General features: G+C 36.4%; 1 protein-coding gene across 1 annotated transcript in view; it reads left to right on the forward strand.

Moving 5' to 3' along the window:
- The window catches only part of CROT (carnitine O-octanoyltransferase), a 49,165-nt gene that overhangs the window by 15,857 nt on the left and 21,257 nt on the right, over window positions 1–12,051 (forward strand). Inside the window, exons 6-8 of the mRNA XM_078442513.2 lie at window positions 3,600–3,708; window positions 10,244–10,337; window positions 11,113–11,238. Of these exons, the coding sequence (XP_078298639.1) occupies window positions 3,600–3,708; window positions 10,244–10,337; window positions 11,113–11,238 (329 nt within the window). The remainder of the gene's footprint in view (window positions 1–3,599; window positions 3,709–10,243; window positions 10,338–11,112; window positions 11,239–12,051) is intronic.

A 12,051-nucleotide genomic window follows, 5' to 3' on the forward strand; every position in this document is an offset into this window, starting at 1 on the left:
ACTTTGAAGGGTTCTGTTACTGAACCTGGTTATTCTTTGAGCTTACTGCGTTGCCTATAACCATCTCAAGTGGGTATATTTTCTCTCATACTTTGGTACTAGAAGAAAGGTAGGAGATGTTGTATGCTCTTTATCTCCTGTTATTCTTTCCACTTTCCCTTCTTCCTTACAGTTTGAGCTCTGGAAAAAAGGAAAGCTATCAGGTGAGATCCCCAGAGCTTGTCATGATTGCAGTGACTTTGTTTTTGACCATTCTCCTTTGTTCATTGATTGGTATAGCACCAGGCTCCCTGCATTTCTTACCATTACTACCTCAGTCACATCCTTGATGACTTGAACTTCCAATTGTTGATAATCCGTGACTTCTGCTTTCCTTCACTTTCTTCCTCTAGTGATCTGCACCTCCATTCCTTCTCAAGGAGCCACACACTCCTGTGGTCATGCCCTAGACCTTGTTATCAAAAACTCCATCTCCAATTTCGATGCTGCATGGTAATTATAAGCATCTCACTCTGATCTCCACCTTGTCTTCACAACTCCCTTCCTTTGGGAGTCTACCTTAGCTGTTTCTTTGATCACATTGTGACTTAAATGCAGTGATTCTACAGTTATTCACAGTTCCATTCCTGCCACCTCCACTGTAATCACTCCTTTGCATACACATTCAAATCTTTGCCCACCCCCCCTTCCCCACTCCACCCACCCCCCTTCCCCATTCCACCCACCCCCCCCTTCCCCACTCTACCCGCCCCCCCCTTCCCCACTCCACCCACCCCTCATCACTGTTTAATTATAATCTTCTCTCTTACCTCTACATATTACCATAGCAATTTACTTGGCTTGAGAAAACATCACTTAATTTTCTGTTAAACCTCAAATGGACCCACAGCATACCTTGCCATATATATATATTTTTTAATGTTTGTTTATTTTTGAGAGAGAGAAACAGAGCATGATGGGGAAGGGGCAGAGAGAGAGGGAGACACAGAATTAGAAGCAGGCTCCAGGCTGTCAGCACAGAGCCCGATGCGTGGCTTGAACTCACAAACTGTGAGATCATGACTTGAGCCAAAGTCGGATGCTTAACCGACTGAGCCACCCAGGTGCCCCGATCTTGCCATATATTTTTGTCAGGTTATTCTCTCTCTTCCAGAAAGACTGTCTCATGCTTTTCTTTATTCTCAGCTAATGAACTCTTATTCTCAATAAATGTAAAGCAGTCTTTCCATCACAAAATTTACCAACCTATCTGTTAGGCAGAATAATGCTCCTCAGCCCCCCAGAGATGTTTGCTTCCTAATCCTTGGAGCCTGTCAGATGTTTTAGGTTACATAGTAAAGGGGAATTTAGGTCACAAATGAAGTTAAGTTTGTTAATCAGTTGACTAGACATGGGAAGATTATTCTGGAATATTCATGTGGACACAAAATAATCACAAGAATTCTTACAAGTAAAGAAAGATGCAGAAGAGAACCCAATTGATGGGAGGATGAGAAAGTCATGATCCTCCTTTGATGGTTGTGAAAATGGAGGAGAGTCCTAAGGGCAAGAGTGTGGGCAGTCTCTAGAAGCTGGAAAAGCAAAGGAAACTGATTCTCCCCTAGAGCCTCCAGAAGGAACACAGACGTGCTGACCTTCATTTTAGACTAGTAAGACAAGTTTCAAACTTCTGTTCCCCATACCTGTAAGATAATCCGTTTGTGTTGTTAGTGGTAATTTGTTACAGCATTCATAGAAAACCTACTCATTCAAATACTTGTCCATCCTGCAACCCCCTCACAATACATTATTTTACGTTCTGCCTTCCCTTGTTTAAATGGATGAACTGCTTTGTCTCATAAAGACAACGTTCTGTATGGTGCACTGGGCCCCACCTCTTCTTGTGTAATCAAGGACCTTGCTGCTGACTTATCTTCTCTTTGCTGCGTTGTCAGTTTTCCCTCTTTACTGGATTGTCCTAATCTGTAGTATCGCTCATCTGGAAAGAAAAAAAAAAATTGACCTCTTGTCTGCTTCAAGTGTCACACCTCATTCAAAGCCACCATCACCTTTCACATAGATCCTTGTCACCTAGATCACTTTAGTTATCTCTCAACTGATCTTGCTGTATGTTCTCTTCACTGTTATGATCTCCTCTTCATAGAGTAGCCTGAGTGACCTTTTTCAAGTACTAATGAGGTCACATTATTACTGTCTTACTTAAAACCCTCCATAGGCTTCCTTTTCATAATATTTAAAATTGGAAGTGCTTTCTGAGGCCAATGTAACCTGGCCCTGATCCTGGCTACCGTTCTACCCTTTTCTCTCTCTGCTGCAGCTACACTGACTTTTTTTTCTGTTTTTTTTTAAAGCAAACTATCTCATTTTGTCCTAATGCCTTTGCACTTGCTGTTTCCTGTGCTTAAGATTCTCTTCTTGCAGATATTTCCATGCTCACTCCTAACTTTGTTTAGGTCTCTGCTAAAATATCCCCACTTAGGCCCATCCTGAAGTAGTACCCTCCTGTCCTGTCGCCCTCCCAACATTTGTTGATGAATTTGCTATCAGGCTTATTTTCTTTTTTCTTTTCCAGTCCTAAATTTTGAATAGGGGGTGGTCAGTAAATGGCAACAATAAGATGTAGTAGTATTAAATGTAAAAAGATGAGGAGGTTTTTGAAGGAGAAGAGAGAAGAAATGTATTGGAAGTAGCCATGAAAGACAATGAAAATACATACCTTACCTCCTAGAACTGGAAGAAATAGGATATAAGAGAAAAAAAACAGTGCTATGAGGAGATGATCTTTCCTCATAGTTGATGGGTTTCATGAGATAATGTGTGTAAAGCATTTACCACAGTTAATTGTACATATTAATCAGTACATTTCCTTCCATTGGCAGTGTATGTCTTTTTTGTCTTTTTTCTTAGAGGAAAGGAACAGGGACCATATAGGAAGACCTTTGTCAAAGGCAATGGTAATAGAAAAGTTAGGCTAAATCAGAATATTATGAGATTTACAGCAAACATACAGTTCTTGGAGAGTTAAAGTGTGCCCAAAGAATCATAGAATCAATTATCAGTGGCTTGCCAGGTGTGATTAGTGCCTTAAGTAAAACTAGATTTGGCAAAAAGCATTCTCCTTGCCACTCAAACAGTGCCCTTTTTCAACTGAAAACTATTTTATTTAGAAATCATAGCTAGATTTTTACTGCAATTAAATTATCTGATAAGCAGTCAACATTGAAATAAAGCCTAGGAGAAACTAATTCTCATAGCTCTTCTACAGGATTTCTTGCTGCCCTTTTCCTTTTGTCATTTCTATCCATGAATAAACTAGAAAGCCCTGCAGGAGTTTGGGATTATATAAGTCTCAAGGTGTACAAATATTTGAAACTCCATGGATTTTTGGCTGTTTCACATGGACAGATTTCAAGAGTGTATATTTATATCATAATTGAAAGTCCATCACCTTATTGTTCATATGATATTTTTGATGAATATATGAATATATTATCAAGTATTGGAGCAAGGATTATTTTCTTCTTTTGGATGTAAATAAGCAGTTTTACTCTTGTTTAACTTTGAGAGATTGAGTTTGGATTTCCTGTTTCTTTTTCCAGAGAGCGAAGGGCGTTCCCCAACTCACATAACGGTGCTTTGTCGAGGCCGAGTCTTTGTCTTTGATGTAATGCATGAAGGATGTTTGATGACCCCACCAGAGATTCACAGGTTTTCAAACTACTTTCTTGAGTCTTGAGGTGTTAAGTTTTTGCTTGAGTTAAAAAAATAAATTTTGTTCACAATTGCCTTTGTATAAAGGGACAGTAAGCTAAAAAGAAATAATTCTGTATATGCTGATTTTTGCAAATTTATTATTTTTAGCTTTCATTAATTTTTAACTTTACTTTAGATGTATATGAATCTATTCCACTTGGAGAAAAGGAAAACATTCAGAATATTATCAATTCCATTTCTTGCCCCAGAATTTATCACCATTAACTAGTTTGGTGTATTCTGTCCTTCTGTATCCGTTCTAGTGAATTTATATGCACATAAAGACTTATAAAAAAGAATGTAGTTTATATCTAGTATGTATTTAAATGCATACAAATAGTATGTACACGTAGTATGTACGTATAGTATTTTGTGTGTTTATATTTTCAAAGTATATTATGGAAAATTTCAAAATTTTGAGGGAACTGTAGAATGAAGCACTTCCATGTTCTCATACCCCGGCTTCAACAGTTATCATCTCCTAGCTTCAACAATTATGAATTCATAGCCTTGTATCAACTCGCCTTTTCTCCTCCCCTCAGTCTCCTATGGATTATTGTAAAGAAAATCTCAAGACCTAATGTTTCCACTGAAGTATTTTAGTATGTACCTCTAAAAGATAAGGACTCTTAAAATCATACACATGCAGTACCATTATCACACCTCATGACTTGCTTCTTTTAGAAAATGAGGAATTCTTTAATATCATTAATATACAATCATTTGTTCAAATCTTCCTAGATTGTCTTATAAATGTTGAGTTGTATGTATCTATATATATCTCTAAAATTTTTTTATTAAGTATTACAAACATGTACAAAAGTGCACACAGAAATATACAGCTACATACTCATGTAACCACCACCGGGTCAAGATAATAGAATATTTCCAGTATTTTAGAAATTTCCTTCATACCACTTGTCAGTTACCATGCTTTCTCTTCTTTTCAAGGGTAATTATTTAGGTGGCTGACGGTTTTTACTAGAACAAAAAATGATGCTGTGAGAATCCTTGTACGTTTTCTTTCTGATTACACTTAGGAAAGGACTTGTTGAGTCATAGGGTATGTGAACATTGAAATTCAGTACATAATGCAGTTTTCGAAAATAGTTATACTAATTAGCACTTTCATACATATATGACTATGTGGGAGGAGTTCTTTATACTTTTTGGATGTGAGCCTTTTGTTGTGTTTAGGTGTTGAAATCCACAGAATAGAAGATGTTTATACCCTATTAAAGTATCTTTTTTTTTTTTTTTTTAGTTTTTCTATTAGGGAAGTTGGCACACAGTGTTAGAGAAGTTAAATTTTTAATTTTTTTAAATGTTTCTATTTATTTTTGAGACAGAGACAGAGCATGAGCAGGGAAGGGCAGAGAGAGGGGGAGACACAGAATGTGAAGCGGGCTCCAGCTGTCTCAGCTGTGCTGACAGCTCAGAGCCAGATGCGGGGCTCGAACTCAGAGTGAGATCATGACCTGAGCTGAAGTCGGACGCTCAACCGACTGAGCCACCCAGGCGCCCCAGATCAGTTTTAAGTGCGTAACATAGCAATTCAACTTTTTCCTGTGTTATACTATACTTACCAGAAGTGCAACTACCAATTGTCACCATACAACACTATTAGAATATCATTGGATAAAATTAGTAAGAGTTGGTGATTGGGCTTAGAAAGAAAAGAAGGTATTAAATAGGACTGAAATTTTTAAACATGGTTGGGTAGGCAAGTAGTATTATAACAAAAGGAGGCAACAGAGGAGGAGGAACCATTTCATTTTTTTTCTTGTTTTTAATAACTACTTTATTGAGATATAATTCACACACCATACCTTTCACCCATTTAAAGTGTGCAATTCTTGGGGTGCCTGGGTGGCTCACTTGGTTGAGTGTCCGACTCTTGATCTCAGCTCAGGTCATAATCTCAGGGTCATGGGTTCAGGCCCCACATTGGGCTCTGTGCTGGGTGTGAAGCTACTTAAAAAAATAAAGGGTGAAATTTGGCATGTTTTAGAATATTCACAGAATTGTGCAATCATCTCTACAATCAATTTTAGAACATTTTGTTACCTCCAAAAGTAACCCCGGACCCATAAGCAGTAAAGCCCTATTGCTCCCCAGCTTTCACCCCATCCATTAGTAGACACTACCCATATCTCCCAAACACTCTAATTCCATTAGCCTGGCATAACCACCAATGGACTTTTTGTGTCTGTATATTTGCTTATTCTGGGCATTTCATACAAATGGAATCTTAAAATATATGGTCTTTTGTGTCTGGCTTCTTTTACTTAGCATGATGTTTTCAAGGCTCATCTGTGTTGTAGCATGCTTTATTACTTTATTCTTTTTAATGGCTGAATATTCCATTCTGTGGATATGCCACATTTTATGTAAATATTCATCACTTAATGGACATTATGAATAATACTGTCCTGAACATCAGACTTTTGTGTGAATATGTATTTTCATTTCTTTTGGATACATAACTAGGAGGGAATTGCTAGGTCGTAGCTCTGTTTAACTATTAGAGGGAATGCCAAACTGTTTTCTAAAATGACTGCACCATTTTACATTCACTTCAGCAGTAAATGAGGGTTCTAATTTCTTAGCATCCTCACCTCACCAACACTTGTTATTATCTGTCTTTTGGGTTATAGCCATCCTATAACCTTGGCTATAAAAGGTGTGACGTAGGATCTCATTGTGGTTTAGTTTTGCTTTTTTATAATGACCGGGATCTTGAGCATTTTTTTAAATGACTAAGAACTTTATTTTTTTTTAAGTTTTTATTTTAATTCCAGTTTAGTTAACATACCTAACTGTATTAGTTTCAGGTATACAGTATAGTGATTCAACAATTCCATACATCAGCCGGTGTTCATCATAACAAGTGCATTCCTTAATCCTCATCATCGATTTAACCCAATCCTGCCCCCACCTCCCCTCTGGTAATCATCAGTTTGTTGTCTATAGTGAGGAGTCAGTTTCTTGGTTTTTCTCTCCCCTTTTTTCCCCCTTTTGCTCATTTGTTGTGTTCTTAAATTCTATATATGAGTGAAACCATATAGTATTTGTCTTTCGCTCACTTATTTCACTTAGGTCCATACATGTCATTGCAAATAGCAAGATTTCATTCTTTTGTATGGATGAATAGTTTTCAGTTGTATATATATACCACATGTTTATCCATTCATCAATCAGTGAACACTTGGGTTGTTTCCATGTCTTGGCTATTGTAAGTAATGCTGCTATAAACATAGGGGTGTATGTACCCCTTTGAATTAATGTTTTTGTATTCTTTGGGTAAGTACGCAGTAGTGTGATTGCTAGATTCTAGGTAGTTTTATTTTTAACTTTTTTAGGAACCTCCATACTATTTTCCACAGTGGCTGCACCAGTTTTCATTTCCACCAATGGTGCAGTAGTGTTCTTTTTCTTCTGTGCTGTTGAGCATCTTTTCATGTGCTTATTGACCATTTGTATATCTTCCTTGGAGAAAAGTCTATTAAAATCCTTTTCCAATGTTTAATTGGATTGTCTTTTGATTACTGAGTTGTAAAACTTCTTTGTACATTCTGTCTCTTACCAGATACATAATTTGCAAATATTTCTCTCCCTTTCTGGAGTTCTCTTCTCATTTTCTTCTTGACTTCCTTTGAAGCACAAATGTTTTAATTTTTACAGAGTCCACTTTTCTATTTCTTTGGTTGCTTGTGTTTTTGGTGTTGTATCTGAGAAATCGTTGCCTAATCCAAAGTCATAAATATTTAGGGGCACCTGGCAGTCTCAGTTGGTAGAGCATCCCACTTTTGAGCCTAGCATCATGAGTTGAAGCTCCACATTGGGCATGGAGCCTCCTTAAAAAACAAAAACAAAGTCACAAAGATGTATACCTATGTTTTCTTCTAAGATAAGCTTTTTTTCTTTTAATTTGGAAAGGGGACAGGGAGATGATTTTTAAATCAGCTGACTGAAACTGAAGTAGAGATATCAGCAAGCATTAGGAAATTTGGGACCAGAAATTTTAAGAGAAAGTGGGGTTGAAGTTAGAGATTTGGTTGCCTCTTACACAAAGGTAATAGACAGTTAAAGCTCTTAAACAAGTGGATGAAATTACCAAAGGAGAAACTTGTAGAAGACGTCAGGAGAGGTCAGTGACAGATTTGGGGGAACGTTTGGCGGTGAAAAGAGAACAGTTGATCAGTGAAATAGACTGAGCAGAAAGCGAGGTAAGGAGACTGCCGTGGAACAGTGCTACAAAAGCTAAGATAGAAGATAATTTTAAGATTTACTCTTGGGTGTTAAATACTCTGTGATCAGGAAAACAGGACTGAGATAAATCTACTACATTTGTTTTATGGGATACTGTTGGTGACTTTCAGAAATGCAGTTTCAAGATAATCATTGGAGGACAAAACCAGATTATAGTAAATGAAAGTGGAAAGTAATGAAGGCAGAAACCAGATTGTGAGAAAATCTCAAGTATAGAATATTTTGAAAGGTGTAGGAGTCTGAAATGTAAATACTGGTAATACAAATTTTGTGCTTTTAAATATCAAACAATGCATGTGTAGCTAAAAAAACAGATGCATAGATGGCCAAATTAAAGGAAAAGGGGTTATCCTAGTTACCAAATCTGTAGCATTTAAAAAAATTTGAACAGACTTTTAAAAACTTTATTGAGGTGTGATTGACATATGAAAAGCTGTACATGTTTATTGTGTACATCTTGATGAGTTTGGAAATAAGTACAGACCCATGAAACCATCACCACAATCTACCATAAACCTATCCATTACCTCCAAAAGTTGCCTGCCTCCTTTATTTAATAATTTTTTTGTGATAACACTTAACATAAAACCTATCCTCTTAATTTTTTAAAGCATACAATACAGTATTGTTAATTACAAGCCCTGTGCTCTACAGTAGATCTCTAGGATATTCATCTTGTAAAGCTGGAATTTTGTGTCCTTTGACTAATTACACCCCCCCCCCCCCCTTTCCTCCTTACCCATGTCCAGGAAACCACCATGCCACTCTATTTTAGCTTGCTCCTGTAAGTGATATTATGTAGTATTTGTCCTGTGTCTGACTTACTTCACTTAGTGTATTGTACTCCAGGCTTATCCATGTTGTTGCCAATGGCAGGATTTCCTTTCCTTCTTTTTTAAGGGTGAATGATACTCCATTGTACATATATGTTACATTTTGTTTATCCATTCATCTGTCAGTGGATACTTAAGTGTCTTACACCTCTTGGCTATTGTGAATAATGCTGCAGTAAACATGGGAGTGCAGATGTCTCTTAAGGTCCTGATTTCAATTCCTTTTGATACACACTCAGAACTGGGATTGCTGGGTCATAGAGTAGTTTTGCTTTTAATTTCTCAAGGAAACTCCTTACTATTTTCCATAGAGGCTGCAGCAATTGACATTCCTACCAACAGTCCACAAGAGTTCTTTTCTCCACATCCTCACCAACACTTATTTCTTACTTTCTCATAACCATCCAGATAGCTGTGAAGTGATGTATCATTGTGGTTTTGATTAATATTTCCCTGATGTGTAGTCATATTGAGTACCTTGTGCACTTGCTGGCCATTTGTATGTCTTTGAAGAAATGTCTGCTTAGTTCCTTAACCCATTTTTAAATTAGGGTTATTTGGTTTTTTGGTATTGAGTTGTAGGGATTCCTTATATATTTTGAATATTAACCTCTTATCAGATACATGGCTTGCAAATACTTTCTCATATTCTGTAGGTTGCCTTTTAATTTTGATGTTAACTGTGCAGAAGCTTTTAGTTTGATGTAATTTTTTGCTTTTGTTGCCTATGCTAAACCTCTGTGGATTTTGGATTGATGAAAGTGTATTTCTTTATTGAAGAACCCTGTTATTTGCCTGTCAAATGTTTAAAGATACAGGAAACTCATCAGTTTGGGAGTATAGAGTACTTTGGAGTGAAAATTTTTCTTTAATAGAGTCTTTAAAATGATTGTAAGTAACATGTGAAAACATTTAAAATTGACAACGTATTCTATTTTTGAGGTTACACACAAATATTAATTGGTTATAGAGTAATTCTTCTGTTAAATATATATGCACATAGTTTTTAGTTAGGTAAGATGTACATAATATTTGTGATATCATATACAGAATATTTTTCAAGTTCTCTATTGTAAGGGGTATTTACTTAGACCCCAGAAGTACATGTACATTTTGAAAGTATAAATAATACCAGCCAAACAGCAAATTTAATTACTTAAAGTTATTAAATATACTTTTGTGTTAATAGGCCACACACTTAAAAAAAAAAAAAAAAAAAAGGAGATAAGGTGTGGGAAATTGCTGTTGAGATCATAATCCCTTTCTTTGGATAATACATCAAAACATTTAAGTACTGATAAACAATATGACCTATTAAAGGCTAAAAGTAGCTAGTGATCCTGCTTATGCTTTTTTTACATATTCTTTCTTTAATCTTCCCTAAGGCAATTGACATATATTCACAAGAAGTGCCATAGTGAACCCGATGGACCTGGGATACCAGCATTAACCAGTGAGGAGCGAACCCGATGGGCTAAGGTTATAATTTATAGTTGTGTGTGTGTTTTTTTTAACTGAGGCATAATTGACATAACATTATATTAGTTTCAGGTGTACAGCATAATTAGATATTTGTGTATACTGTAAAATGATCACAATAAATCTCACATAATTAAATTTTTTGTCTTGTGATGAGGACTTTTAACATGTATTCTCTTAGCAGTTTCGAAATATGTAATAAGGCATTATTAACTGCACAAGTATCTCCCACTTTTTTAAAGTTTTGGTTATGTCACTACACTCTCACAAAGTACCTACATTAGTACTGGGTTTTGTGCATTGAAAGAAACCCAAGGAGGATGTTTGCTTTCATGAAAAAAGGCAAAAAGCAAAAATAGTGTCAGCAAGTGTGTGTCACAGCACGTTCCTTGAGCAGCAAGAGTGGCACACCAAGCTCATTCCCCTGGAGCCGCCTTCAGAATCTCACCATCAAGCTCTGGGCATCTGTGTCTGGGAGCACCTGTGCTTTATCTGACTTTATTTGTGCATCCCTTCGCAAGATGTGTCCTGTGTTATCAGTAAAGCAAAAGCGAGGTTATTTTTGGAGAACGTTCAAACCTGTTTCCATATAAATTAATGGTAATTGGCTCTTTGCTCTATACCATTTTGGCTCATGAAAGATTTCATAGGAATAGTCTACTTTCAGGTAGAGGTTTATGCTTTTCTTAATAAACCTTTTCCCTAACAGACTATTTTTAGATTTTCTGGATATATTTAGTTTGTAACATTTAATCATTATTTCTTTGTCTCTTAGGCACGAGAATATTTGATTAGTCTTGATCCGGAGAACTTGACTAGGTTAGAAAAAATTCAAAGCAGTTTACTGGTGTATTCCCTAGAAGATAGCAGTCCACATGTAACGCCAGAAGATTATTCTCAGGTACTTGACTATCTTGTTCTGTTACTTCTTCTCACAGATTATTCTGGAAGGCTCTTGTGTATATTAAAGATGAAAAGATTTTTTTGTTACATGCAGTTTCTTAAAATTTTTACTTAGCTGTCATATATACATTTACCAGATTGAAGCTTACACATAAATAATCCTTTGTAAATTCTTGCCTCATTGTTTAGGTAATTTAGATATATCTTGTACATTATTTAAAGAAGTATGGCTATTGTTTGGATGAACAGAAAATTTGCATGGGACTCTGGGCTAAGTGAGCTTATCATGCCAAAGGTGACATGAGAACCTTCCGGTAACCCACAGCAGTGTGTGCCTTGACATCTTAGTTGGTGAGGTCTGTTCTAGGAGTTATATCACTCTTGTAAGTAATTTATCATTGATTTTTATTCACACTGACTTTTAGTGAGTCACAAGTACATAGTAAATGTGGCCTTATTTTGTTTCCTTCCCTGCCCCCCCAGGGTAATGTTATCATTTCCTGGGAAACAATAAAAGGTAGTATTCGTACCTGTAGAAGTCTCTTAGGCTTTTGAAAACACTTAAATTATTTCATAATGGATTCATCACGATTAAATAGTAGAAAAAATAAAGGATTGAAAAATTTTGTAAGTAAAAATAACTTTAGCTGGACTTCTTTAGTAGGAAAGTCTGCAAGCTTTTTAAAAAAATTTTTTTTAATGTTTATTAATTTTTGAGAGACACCGACAGACCGTGAGCGGGGGAGGACAGAGAGAGAGGGAGACAGAGAATCTGAAACAGGCTCCAGGCTCTAAGCCCGGCCAGGGGCAG

This window comes from Panthera onca, chromosome A2, assembly GCF_046562875.1.
Source record: "Panthera onca isolate mPanOnc1 chromosome A2, mPanOnc1 haplotype 2, whole genome shotgun sequence".
NCBI classification, from domain to species: domain Eukaryota; kingdom Metazoa; phylum Chordata; class Mammalia; order Carnivora; family Felidae; genus Panthera; species Panthera onca.